This window comes from Dendropsophus ebraccatus, chromosome 7 (genome assembly GCF_027789765.1).
Source record: "Dendropsophus ebraccatus isolate aDenEbr1 chromosome 7, aDenEbr1.pat, whole genome shotgun sequence".
NCBI lineage: Eukaryota > Metazoa > Chordata > Amphibia > Anura > Hylidae > Dendropsophus > Dendropsophus ebraccatus.
Genome location: NC_091460.1, coordinates 60,033,242 through 60,047,020, shown reverse-complemented (window position 1 = coordinate 60,047,020; position 13,779 = coordinate 60,033,242). Strand labels below are relative to the sequence as shown.

At 41.5% G+C, this 13,779-nt stretch overlaps 1 protein-coding gene across 4 annotated transcripts in view; it reads left to right on the top strand.

Annotated features, from left to right (window-relative positions):
* Positions 1–13,779, top strand: part of TEC (tec protein tyrosine kinase) — a 78,325-nt gene that overhangs the window by 53,499 nt on the left and 11,047 nt on the right. For all 4 annotated transcript variants that reach the window (XM_069977595.1, XM_069977594.1, XM_069977597.1 and 1 more), the window contains 10 exons: positions 1,342–1,376; positions 2,939–3,129; positions 5,123–5,188; positions 5,758–5,812; positions 7,357–7,436; positions 7,820–7,953; positions 8,145–8,219; positions 9,120–9,291; positions 9,623–9,839; positions 11,810–11,874. In XM_069977595.1, the coding sequence (XP_069833696.1) occupies positions 1,342–1,376; positions 2,939–3,129; positions 5,123–5,188; positions 5,758–5,812; positions 7,357–7,436; positions 7,820–7,953; positions 8,145–8,219; positions 9,120–9,291; positions 9,623–9,839; positions 11,810–11,874 (1,090 nt within the window). The remainder of the gene's footprint in view (positions 1–1,341; positions 1,377–2,938; positions 3,130–5,122; positions 5,189–5,757; positions 5,813–7,356; positions 7,437–7,819; positions 7,954–8,144; positions 8,220–9,119; positions 9,292–9,622; positions 9,840–11,809; positions 11,875–13,779) is intronic.

Below are 13,779 nucleotides of genomic sequence, written 5' to 3'. Positions count from 1 at the left end.
AACCCTTGCAGCATGATGCATTGTCCTGCTGGAAGTGGATTTACTTAGTCGGCGAGATGCTTAGATAAGCCCTGCTGTCCAAAAGTCCATTCTTGAGTATGCCGGGTGTGCACCCCCCCCCCAAAAAAAAGGTTTCCATTCCAGTATTGTGCTGTCTGCACCAGCCTCAACTGTTGATATACAGTATGATGGTAAGGGGTCATTTGTTCATCATGTATACCAAATTCTGACCCCCATCAGCATGGTGCAACATTTGACCAGGCAGTGTTTCCCCACTGCTCAGTGATCCTTTTGTTTGTGCTGTTTTGCCCACTGGAGTCTTTCTGTTGCCCTCAGACCGCAATAGCTCTAGAACTAGTGTTGTTCTGTTGTTCTGTTCTGTCGTTTAGCTCATCCGTGCTAAGGAACATGCTAAGCACTAGTACTGTATTCTTGACTGTGCACCACCTATTCATGAGAATAATTCTTGACATTCACATTCAATCTCATTGACAAGTTATTTCCATTCACAGTATGCCCTTTCACTGGGGGTTTTCCAATATACACAAACTGGGCTGGCACCACAAAAAATAATAGAAAGAGTGCTAGTTTCCACAACCTGAACAACATACAAAATTACCAACAAAAATGGCTGGAAAAAGTAAACTGCACCTCCAAATGATAGAAAAATTATATAAAATCTTTATTATTTATTCACATATATGCAAGGGACAAACATTTAAAACCATTTAAAAACATACAGATTACTATTCACCGGTTCCAATCCAACACGGTAAAAACTGACCTATCATAGGCAAATGCAAGGAGCAGCAGCATAAATAAAAAAGCAGTGATCCAAATACAGATATAACTCAAGCCATAAGTACTAATACCCCAATATCCAAAGGAAATGTAAGGTGTTAAATACAAATAACCAAATGATACAAAGTGATATAGTGCAAAGTATAAAGTGATGGCTGCCACCCCAGATACGGTCAGAGCAGAACACCCCACGCGTTCCGTCACCAGGACCTTCTCAAGGGTGACTTCACGGGGGTTTTTTCTTGATTACTCCATTCTCAGTATACTCTTGATATTACCACATAAGAAATCCATACAATGTTGGCAGTGAAACCCTGGCAATGACTAGTTTAGAGTCAATGATTAGACTTTGTTCAGAGTAGCAGATATCACTGGTTGTTCCCATTCTGATGTGGATTCACATTAAAATGGATGTGTGGATCTGGTCCCTGTGTAAGGGACCCTTTAGACAAGTGGTTTGAAAGCTTCATTGTTAATTATACCTTGTATGTATTATTCCAGCCGTGTAGTAATTGCATTTATTTGTTCTACATTATCTAGTCCCAAGGAAACCACCACCTCCTATACCAGATGAGGTAAGACAAACAGCAGACCTCTGTGTAAAGTCTATGAATATATTCACCCGTGGAATTAGTGGATAATAATAACTAAAAAATAAGTGCATAATAATAACAATCCCACACTGCAAGTTGCCCATGTCTGAAGAAGATAAATTAGGTGAGGTCACGGCCCCTAAAAACACATAGTAAGGGTCTCCACACAGGAGAATGTTACAGGATGCATTTTTGCATCTGTATTGCGGCCAGTTCCAGTCTCATCAAGTCCCAGTCTCACCGTGGGTCTAAACATCATTGGTTGGTCCATAGTGGCCTCTTCCCCAGCTAGCTTTAATTGCTAGAGCTGTCCATATACTCACATGTAATTAGGAAAGAAATGTTTCACCCAAGGTCGCCAAGAGCCGCCATGATGACCCAGAGCTCAGTTCATGGACAGTGATATGATTTCTCTAAAATACTGTATGTTTTTTTTAGAATAAATCATATATTTTTGGAATAAGGAACCCTGTCTATGTTTCATGCTGCCTATTGGAGAGTTATAAACAGATTCCCTTAGGGTCCTATTCCATGGGCCGAGGAGGGCCCGATCAACGATGTAAACGAGCGGCGATCTGCTAGATTGTTTACTGGGCCTATTCCACGGCCCGATGATTGTTGAGCGAGGTCTGCAAGGACATCGTTACCGATGTGCTTGCAGCCCTTGCTGCATCATACATTACCTGTCAGGGCTTTTTTTCTGCGCTGTCTTAATCCCCGGGTCCCGCGCGTTCTATCTTCAGAATGGCCGGTCAGCTGACAGGCCACAATCAGCCAATCACAGGCCGCGGCGGTCCCAGCCTGTGATTGGCTGAGCGCTCCGTCAGCTGACCGGCCATTTTCAAGATAGAGTGCGCGGGACCCGGGGATGAAGACAGCGCGGAGAAGAAGCCTGGACAGGTAATGTATGCTGCTCCTGCTTGTCAAATCGACGGTCGCCCGCCGCGCACCGCTGTTCAACTGTAGCGATGAGCGGTGGGGGAACAATGATTTTAGGTCTGGCCCTAAATGAACGATCAGCCGATGACACGATCATCGGCTGATCGTTCTCTCTATTTCACTGAACGATAATCGGCCGAATCGGGCCAAATGGGGCCGATCCGGCCGATTATCGTTACTGTGGAATAGGGCCCTTACTCATGCATTCTTGCCTCTTGTTGCCCATGACTCAGTAGTGCTCTTATTTTGTGTTGCACCATTACCACCCTGTTTAACCACACCACTAGGGGTGATATGTAATCATCTGCACAGTAATTTTTGCACTCAAACATCTCTGGCCGTCACAAATATTATACAAAAAAAAGGCTAACAAAGTATGCCAGCGTCTGACTGGAGTACGGCTGCACAGTAATTTTTGAGCAGAACAAAAAAAATTACACATGATAAATCTGGCTTGTAAATTAGCTAACATAAAACCACAACCGCTCTGAGCAAAAAACTCTAAAATGGCGCGTATGGCTTGATAAATGCTGGGAAAAAATATGCTGTGCGGAAAAACACAAAATGAATGATACATACCCCCCTCAATGTCTTCTCTTTTTTAGATAAGTCCTCCGCTTCCACAACTTCCTGAGGAGAATCTATCTGATGGTTTTGCAAACAAAGAGGAAATAGTCATTGCTATGTTTGATTTCCATCCAGTGGAGCCTCATGACCTTGGTTTGGTTGCAATGGAAGAATATGTGGTTTTGGAAAAGAAGGATGTGCACTGGTGGAAAGCAAGAAATAAGTATGGGTAAGGAAACATGGCATCTATATGATGTCACTATGCTGGGATCGCACAGTGTATTACTGGTGCAGTTGTTGTATGCATTTTTTCCTATATAGAGAACACATATAAGGATTAAAAACACACAGGTAGCATTGCATTGCGGTTTATGGCCATGTTCCCGCATAGTAAGACACCAGCCATTTTGTGACCCGGGTCACGAAATGGCCGGTGTCAGAGAAGATCATCCTGGCCGGTACTGCAGTTGAATTCAGATCAGATTCGGGAGATCCTGCTCCACACTGATGAGGAGCAAACCCCGAAACAGCTGTCTGTGGATGGATACCTGGCCTTGGTTTTTCCCTTGTCATTACATTGACTTATAGGGCCAATTAATATGGTGGATTTTGTGGTTTCCCTACAGGAGCCATCCCTTGGGATATCTGGCTAGTCCTATGTTTCCAGACTCTTAAATGAGGCTCCACGGGCTCTTTCTTGCATATTTGTATTTCCCAGGGAACAATGCACCTAGGATTTTACTGTATTGAGCGCTTTAACCAGCAGCTGACAGTGTTATCTTTGGCTGGTCTCCCTGAGATCAGTGGTCTGTTTCCCATGTGTGAACATGGCCTAAATGTATATTCCAAAATAAAATGACTTGGAGAGATCGTGGGGGGTCTGACCTCTGTACCCTCACCCCCCCGGCAATCTCCGCATCCATGGATAATGAATGGAGCTGCCGAAGAGAACCAAGTAGCTCTTTGCAATGGCTCCCTAGTACCTTCGGCTCTATTTAAAACAAAGGAGTTGCAGGCCGATATGAAGATTGCCGGGGGGGTACAGAGGTTCGGAGGCCCCGCAATCTCTTACTTATCCCCCATCCTGTGGATAGTGGACACGTTATTTTATCTTGTCCCCTATCCTTGTCTTAAAGTTTTAGGCTATGTTCACACACAATAGGCATGTCTGTCTAATAAAATTCCAACAAAAATTACTGTCATTTTTAACAGTGTGCGAACATAGCCTTATATGCAGGAATAGTCAAGTCTAATCCTGTTTAACAGTGCAGCATGAAAAATGCATCTTTGATAGTTTGTAGAAACTTGACAGATAAGCAGCAGTAATGTAATTGTATTCTGTGCATTGAAGCCTCTGTGAGAAATACAGGTTGGGCACACTAAAGCAATGGCAGGTTTCCCAGCTGTGTGGTGCATGTTGTTGTTGCAGTGGCTTAAAGGGGATCACTAGTGATACATAATTGGAAAAATATGGAGCAGAAAAGGCAAAAAAGACATCGTGGAAATATAGCCTTAAAAAGTGAAGTGACTGTTTTAAAACACATTACAAAAAATTGGGCCTGTTTCCTGGACCTAGTGTACTGGAGGGCATACATGCAATGGGATACACCACATAAAATGGCCCATGGACTTAAAAAAGGCTGAAAAGGTTTAGTTTTTCTCTTTGAATATGGCCTTTATCTCCAGTGTAGAAAGTTTTTAGAGAGATTTGTCATGGACTGTTTGCAATGCAAAGTATGCAATCTGCAGCAGGTGTGCATTGACTTCTAGTGTGTGGATATCTGACTGTATTGTGCAGAAGTGACAGTCATGGCAATTTTGTTCTCCCCTGGTTTAGGTTACACATATACTGTACTCATAGTCTCAGTCTCTAATGTCACCACTATATTCACTGCTGTCCAGACAATATAAATTTTAGTGTAAGGGCTTTCACTTCCCCATTGTCTCATATTAGACATGGCCATCTGTTCCTCACTGACTTCTCTCATTCATACTATTCATATAAAAAATTATAACTGCTTCCACAGCAAATTTATTTCCTGTAATACAATAGAGATGCATTTAGTTTGTGAACAATATGTAGCTGTATAAACCACCTGTGTTTGATATGACTGATCAACATGTTTACTTTTCCCCCATCATTTCAATCGCTGAAATCTATGCAAATTGAGACTTTGTAGAACACTACTTCCCGTAATTGTTTTGTTTTTCTGCTGATTCAGGCATGAAGGGTATATCCCTAGCAACTATGTGACAGAAAAGAAACAAGACAACTTAGACCAGTATCCGTAAGTATTGTGCAGACTCATGTGGCTGCTGGCGTAAAGTGCTCTTTTGAACTCAGCGTTACGTGGTGTTCACACATTCTTTGGGAAAAATTATGGAGTTTTTTTTTGCTTTTTTTAGCCAAAGCCTGGAATTAGGGATGGTCCGAACCTGCCGAGGCAGCAGATTCCCGCTGTCTGCCCGCTCCGTGGAGTGGGCGGATACAGCGGGAGTAACGCCTGGAAAACTGGGATACAGCCTATGGCTATATCCCAGTATTCCAGGCGGTCCTCCCGCTGGATCCGCCCGCTCCGCGGAGCGGGCAGACAGCGGGAATCATTACCGAGGGTTCGGGTTCGTACGAACCCGAACCGAACTCAGTTCGGACCATCCCTACCTGGAATGGATTGAAAAAGGAACAGGAAAAATAAAGGAAGAACTTGTTTTAGTTGATTTTAACAATTTGCCAGTAGTCACCTTTTAGCTCCTATTACTAATATGTGCAATGCTGATCATGGGACAACAGCTTGTATAGTGACACTCTACTACATGTGCTTCCATCATAAAGGGATGTATTTTTGTCTTTTTGCAGATGGTACAACAAAAGTATAAACAGAAGTAAAGCAGAGCAACTTCTTAAAATGGAAGTAAGTGTTAAGAAACCTCATTAGTCATAGTCTGTCACCGAAAAAAAACTTTGACATGTCACAGAGGTCTATTTCATCCAATAGTTTGCTAAGAACCTCATTTTTTTCAACAACATTTTTAAATCATTTTTTACATTTCAAATCTCTATGTTATGTATATGATGGGGGAGTGTATATGGTATGTCCTTGCACTTGCAGGTTGATGTTGCACTTTTCTGTTTGTGTCACAGAGACATGTCAAAAGCTTTTATCAGTTGGGGTCAGTAGAGATACTGGGGAGAAATGTACACTGTTGTGTGCAGCTTTTTTTTGCTCTGTGTCTATGAAACATAGACGGTCCCATAGACTGATATGAGTCCGTCTAGATCACGTGAGACAGGCCCTGAAGAGAGCATGCTAAGTGCGGACTTCTCCCGGAATGTTCCCCTGATCAAAACTCTTGATGTTTCTCTGACATATCATTTTTTTTTTTCATGACAATGCCCATGTAAGGATCATCTCACTTTTCCAGTCTGTACTATTTACTTCTAACAATTAAAAATAATGTCGCTATTATTATGTTTAGGAATAGGGATGGTCCGAACCGAGTTCGGTTCGGGTTCGTATGAACCCGAACTCTCGGTAATGATTCCCGCTGTCTGCCCGCTACGTGCAGCGGGCGGATCTAGCGGGAGGACCGACTGGAAAACTGGGATACAGCCATAGCCATAGGCTGTATTCCAGTTTTCCAGGCGGTCCTCCCGCAGTATCCACCCGCTCCACGGAGCGGGCAGACAGCGGGAATCTGATGCCGAACCTCAGAGGGTTCGGACCATCCCTAATTAGGAATTCATAATGTGCACACCTTCGCTTTTGCACTACCGTTGACATGAGAGGTGAAGTTCATACACTTAATGATGGGCTCGGCCATCAGTATGAGATGTATGGGGCTTTACTGACACTCCACTGAGAGATGTCGTCTTTGGAGAGATAAGCCACCACCAGAGAAGTCTAGCTGTGACTTAACCTTTCCCTCCCCATAGAGATGGCTGTGCTGAATGTTCCTATGTTAGGGAAGGGCAACAGAGATAACTGTCAGACATAAAATTGTTGGCCAACAGTTATTGAAGGTGTATGGACAGCTTAAAAAAATTCAGGACTATGAGTTCCTTCCCCAAAGGATATTCCAAATCCTCCCCACTAAGGCCTGTTTTAAGGTTCTACCTATTACTGCTTTTTTCTGATTATTAGTAATGGAACAAAAATTAAAGGTGCTTGAGGAAGGGGAGTTGGTAGCACCACCATACCAAAAAGTGTATGAGTGAATTGCTATGTAAACTTGCATTGCTGTATATTATACATATGGCGCCTCTTCTGGTATCTAGACGGTACTGCAGACATGGGTATATTATGGTATTAAGCTGAAATTTGTTGGCTGAAGTGGTGGGGTAGGCCTTGAGCTGATGTCCTTACTCTGTGGTCATATACACATGATGCATACCATAAAGTTTACAACTTTTAAAAAGAAGCAAAGCTAATAATAATCCTATTGTGATTTTTTTTAGGATAAAGAAGGTGGATTTATTGTTAGGAATTCCAGCCAAGCTGGCTTGTATACCGTGTCACTATATACAAAGTATGCAGGGTAAGTAAGTGCAATTGAGAATGCATATTATTGCCCTTATCTATAAAATATATCCAGAGAATCATATAATGTATATCTTGTAAATTACTTTAAAAAACTTCCAGTATTAGGATTCATGTTAGTCCAGTGGTGGTCAACCTGTGTCATTACAATGACCACATCTCATATTTAGTCAAAACCAGACTGAAAAACAAGCAAACCGATTGGATCCCTGTTTAATAAGTGAATGAGAGTATTTTTCATACTGTACAATGTGTGTAGATGTGTAGCACACATTGAATCTACCTGCCACTGACTTGTAGCATATAAACCAGGTATTAACTGTGTGTCCAGCTATAGTATCAGAAATATAAACCTGTATATTATAAAACATCTCTCTTCAGGGACGGTTCCTCGTCAATCCGCCATTATCACATTAAAGAGACAGGGAAGTTCCCCAAGCAGTATTACCTGGCAGAGAAGCACGTCTTCAACTCCATTCCAGAAATGATTGAGTATCACAAGCACAATGCAGCAGGTAAGGAGCCAAAAGGGTTGAGTATTGCAAGTATAGGGAACAGTATGGTGGGATATACAGTGATCTTTAATTGTTATATTGTAATAATGAAGGTATTGTATTCTCTGTATGCTGCACTAGTACTAATACAAATCTACATTATTTTAGAAGTCATAAAGTTTTACTTTCATATTACTTTCTTTTGTCATCAGGTTTAGTTACCAGATTACGCCACTACGTATGTCAGAAGGATAAGATAGCGCCCACAACAGCTGGATTCAGCTACGGTAGGTGAACATGTAGTGAAATAATGTATGCAGACATCTATATTGAGTTTTGCGTACCTAAGCTTTGGTAGTAGTGACAACTTGTAGTATCTGTAGTATGCGTGTAGTACGTGTGGACTCAAGACTGCATCTGTCTGGCTATAATGGGGAATGTTTATGGAAAGTCATTTCACAGACAGATTTTTGTTACCAACAATTACACAATGTGTTTATTGTTGTCAATTTCCAGTGTGAATCTGGTATGTACTGTACCTGTATTTTACAAATCTCACTCGGATGCCAAAATCATATGTACTATTAAGGCAAAAACAATGCGGATACTGTGGGGCCCTCAGAGAGAGAGAGGGGGCCCAGCAGCCTAGTTGGTCCTATTCCCTTTTCTATTGGTAAAAGAAAACTCTGCATATCTTATCTCCCTAAAAACCTGACCTTTCTGTCCTGGGAGGCAAATTCAGACGTCTTAATGGGGTGCCTTTTACGATATTTTCTACGGGGCCCCATCTCTTCTGTGTATGCCATTGTCCAGTGCCTTATTCCTGCATCTATAGCTCTGCTGCATCCTGTTCACAATTCAGAATGATCACTGTAACTATAGTTTTAGATAGATGGGCATTTCCCAATCCTCCCTATGGGATGTCGGGACATGTAGTGCATGTAGTTTACAGTGTTGCTGCCCGCAGACAATGATTTCTGGTGTCTAGATAGTGAACAGAGGTTATTCTCTCCTATATTGTGTAGAACATTAAGAAGAGCTGAAATTATTGAAATGTCATGTTTCTCGTTAGGTTTTATCTTCTGTCACTGCAATAAAATATGTTTTTCTAATTCTGGACTTTATTACTGTTTATTAAGTCTATCTAACATGTTAATAATATCTAGACCTGATTTTTGTGTTTTCAGATAAGTGGGAAATAAACCCCTCTGACCTTACATTTATGAAGGAGCTTGGAAGCGGTCTGTTTGGGGTGGTACGTCTTGGGAAATGGCGAGCACAGTACAAAGTAGCAATCAAAGCCATTCGTGAGGGTGCCATGTCTGAAGAGGATTTCATAGAAGAAGCTAAAGTTATGATGTATGTAATCGGCTACTATCATTTAGATGACAAAATAATGTGTGGACTTACTGTTATAAAGTTGTTGAAAACAGTTTTAGGACCTTTTTCTGGTTGTAAAACATTCAGAAATGTTTGTTTTTGGGACCAGACTTGATTAAGAAGGCGCACGTTACCCAGGGAAAATTGGAAAATAAACTTACGATTACTTGCAGTGAATGACTCTTTTATTACCAATGAATGTATGCCATAACATCGTACTTTTTATTTTTTTTTTTTACTACTTTTAGTGTAATAAGTTTATAGCAGACAGAAATAAACCAAATATGATATGTATTGTTTTATTTTCTAGGAAACTTACTCACCCGAAACTAGTCCAGCTGTATGGTGTTTGCACAGAAAAGAGACCTATTTATATAGTGACAGAGTTCATGGAACATGGCTGCCTGTTAAATTACCTCCGTCAGAGACATGGACAGTTTAATCCTGACATTCTGCTCAGCATGTGTCAGGATGTGTGCGAGGCCATGAACTACCTGGAAGAAAACAGTTTCATACACCGTGACCTGGTAATTTTATGAAAATCGTCAGATATACCTAGAGAAAATGCGTTTAAGCTAAATAAGTGATATAGTAGTCCCAGTCAAAAGGACTTTGAATACAGTGGTTGCACTCCTGCTTCATTCAAAGTCTGTGGGACTGCAATCTTTTAATACAGCAATTCCAATGGCAGAGAGATCTGTATTATTTTACTGTTGATCATCAATACACACAGTAAATAATAAGTATACATCCACCACGTGCTTCAGCCATTGCCAACTGTAGAGATTAGTTTCTCGGGGTAGGCATATTTTGCAAAATTTTGCCTTATTTCTTAATCAAAGCTTGACATGCAATACACATCACATAGATTGTGCAACTTACTATTACAACGTCTAGTTTGCAACATTTGCAGACTGGTAGCTTTATAAGCCATTCCAACTGTATATTTTTTCTTTTTTTTACTTTTACATTAAAGGACAAGTCCGGCAATTTATTTTTATTAGAGTTATGTATTGCCCCCCAAAGGTTATACGAATTACCAATATACACTTAATACGGGAAATGCTTATAAAGTGCTTTTTTCCCTGCACTTACTACTGCATCAAGGCTTCATTTCCTGGATAACATGGTGATGTCACTTCCTGGATAACATGGTGATGTCATGACCCGACTCCCAGAGCTGTGCGGGCTGTGGCTGCTGGAGAGGGTAATGGCAGAGGGATGCTCAGTGTCCCTCCAGTGCCCTGTGTCCCTCACTGTCCCCCTGCCATCATCCTCTCCAGCAGCCACAGCCAGCACAGCTCTGGGAGTCGGGTCGTGACATCACCATGTTATCCAGGAAGTGAAGCCTTGATGCAGTAGTAAGTGCAGGGAAAAAGCACTTGATAAGCATTTCCCGTAATAGGTGTATATTGGGGATTTGTATAACTTTTGGGGGGCAATACGATACTTTAATAAAAATTTTCACTGGACTTCTCCTTTAACCCTTGTTGTTCTGTGCCATCCCAGCCATTACAAACACAGGTCTAGGGATTTAAATCTGCAACAATAAAGTGGCTTTCACCTGCAGATGTAATGTTTAAATCACATGACAGTCCAGGGCGGAGGGTCTCTTATAGAGATGAGCAAATTTACAGTAATAACAAAGGGAAGTGCTTCATTATCTCTGCAATCCGCTCATCATCCGGCTGCCTTTTAATCCAGTGCTGATCCGTGACGCTTTTTCCTGGCTGCCTGAAAATGCTTGATCCAGTCATGGATAACTGGGAGAAGTTTCCCAGGACTTGATCCAGCTTTTCCCAGCTCCTGGGGAGGAGCAGCATAGACTGGCACTGAGGTAAAAGTCAGCAGGCTGATGAGCGGATTGCAAAGATAAGGAAGCACTTCCCTTCTATACTACTGTAAATTTGCTTATCTCTAGCTCTTGGTCTCCTGCTGTTCCCTGTTTAAATTATAGCATCATTGACCTGCTGTGCCCATTCATAACTGCTGCATCTGCTGCATGGGTTGTTTCATTGTTTTTACATATATACATCTGCCATAGATTTCTTAAGCAGGTGTAGTTGTATAGTAGATACAGTTGTATAGTAGATGCAGTGCAGCCTTAAAATCTTGTCTACATATTGTGGGTCTTTTTTATCCTACTGTGTGGTGCCTGTGAATGCATTGCTCTAACTTTCATGCTTTCTGGTGCAAATTTGGCTTCGAGTTTTTTAATAGACGTAATTTACAAATCTGTATAACTTTCTGACACCAGTTGATTTTAAAATATTTATTTTCTCTGGAGTACTCCTTTAAGACAAACGAGCCCACAGACCTCACCCTAAACAAATATTACACATCATATATGGAATAATAAAATATATAAATAAATTGTTAATTATCAATTGTTCTTTGTAAATGGTTTGGTTCTTTTCTTACAGTAAGACTTTTGCACTTGCCCAAGAATGGCTTTTATGATAATACATTGCATTGTATCAATATGTTTCCCTTACAGGCTGCCAGAAATTGCTTAGTTAATGACCTTGGGGTAGTAAAGGTGTCTGACTTCGGAATGACAAGGTAAGAAATAAATGGCAAACTATTATTTAGACCTAAATGTCCTATTTATAGTATGAATTCCTTGAAGGTGTTGTCCTCCCTCCAGTGATCCCTTTCACTTATATTAGCTGGGATGCAGCATGATTATGGAGCACTGCACGGTGATCTTTTCCATAGAGGTTCAGCAGAACTCACGTCACACTTTATGCCATTTTAATAACATTAAATATGTAACTAAAAACATTTAAAGTGACACTGTCACCCACTTTTTGCATTCTGACTTCTCTACACAGGTGTAATGGTAAATTTAGCGGTTTTCATACCTTATTTTATATCATACGTCATGGTGCGTGTTTAAGTAAAAAGTCATCTTTTTTCATCTGCAGATTGTGCTAAGTAGGCAGGGCTTCATGGCAGTAGCGCCACTTGGCCCCGCCCACAGCACCACCGTTGGCCATGCCCCTCCATGATGTCATAGGCACATAGGCCTGCCCCCTCACTGACCATTGGAGCAGGCTGGCCTAAAGGTCTAGGCCCCACCCCCTCTAGGTTGGCCCATACCAATGGATGCCGAAGAGGTGAGTCTATGTGGCGATGACATAAAAAAATCAAACTGGGACAGCACTGGAAAAAGTGGAAAAAAATCAAGAATGTTTAGATGGAGTGCACGTCTCACCGCACATGACCCTTCCGTTCGGCTTCAATCCAATAGTAAACGTAGGAGACTGCACTTCTTGTGAAAAAACGTGATTTTTTTATTCACATCAGACGCAATGTTTTGGCTGGTACTTCAACCTTTCTCAAGTCGAAACGTCGTGTCTGATGTAAATAAAAAAAAAATCCCGTTTTTTTCACAAGAAGTGCTGTCTCCTACCTTTACTATGTACCGATGACATCACAGAGGGGCTGGGTCAACAACGACAATGTGGGTGGGGTTAAGTGCTCCCACGAAGCCCCGCCCACTTAGCGCAATCTGTAGATGATAAAAGATCACTTTTTACTTGAACAAGCACCATGACAACTACTAAATTTACCCATAACACCTTTGTAGAGAAGTCAGAATGCAAAAAGGGGATGACAGTGTCATTTTAAGCACAGACCTTTTAAATATTATACACTTCCATCATTCCGGTCTATTTTAGCTTGTTAGTTCCTACACCAGGATTTCATGTCACTGCCATCTTAAAAAACAGAAGTTTAAAATGTCATTGCCTTTATCTCTGTGATCTGTAAAACGCTGCACAGTGACTCATTTCCAGAAATTCTTCGGAAGTCTGTGGCACCGCATTAGAGGAAAGAGGTATGACTCAAGACCTGCACAAGCCACTATGGGGTACAGCAGCTGAAAGATCCAAACTCATCAACATCTTCATTATAGGGAGACTGACAGCACGGATATGCATTCATGCAGGTGCGGTTATGTGCTTTACTCCCCAGCCAGCTGCAATCTCTCTCTCACTGCAAGGGATGAGCTCCATTATTAGTCTATAAAGCTTGTATTGTGTAGTAAGATGTAAAAAAGCAGCAAGCCGGGGAATGAAGCACATGACTGTCTGCTTCTCTTGGCCCATTTTAGAGATTAGTGGGGGTCTGAATACTTGGACTCCAACCACTCAAAACATTCGACATGCAATATAAAAAACAGGATTCAATTTAATGTGGCGAGATGGTGCACTCTATTTGATTCAATAGTTTGCTAAGAACCTAGCTTTTATATCGTGTGTACGACATGGGGAGTTTCTGGGGGGGGTTTGTAAGTCTTTGCAATGTGTCAAACTCAATAGTATCCAAAAGAAATAGCTGAAGACAGCACCTCTCAGTGAAAAAATGTGATGTCTTTATTCACATCTTACTTGCGCGACGTTTCGGCTGGTTCTCAGCCTTTCTCAAGCTGCATATTGCCAACCTGTGCTGTTCATTTGGAAT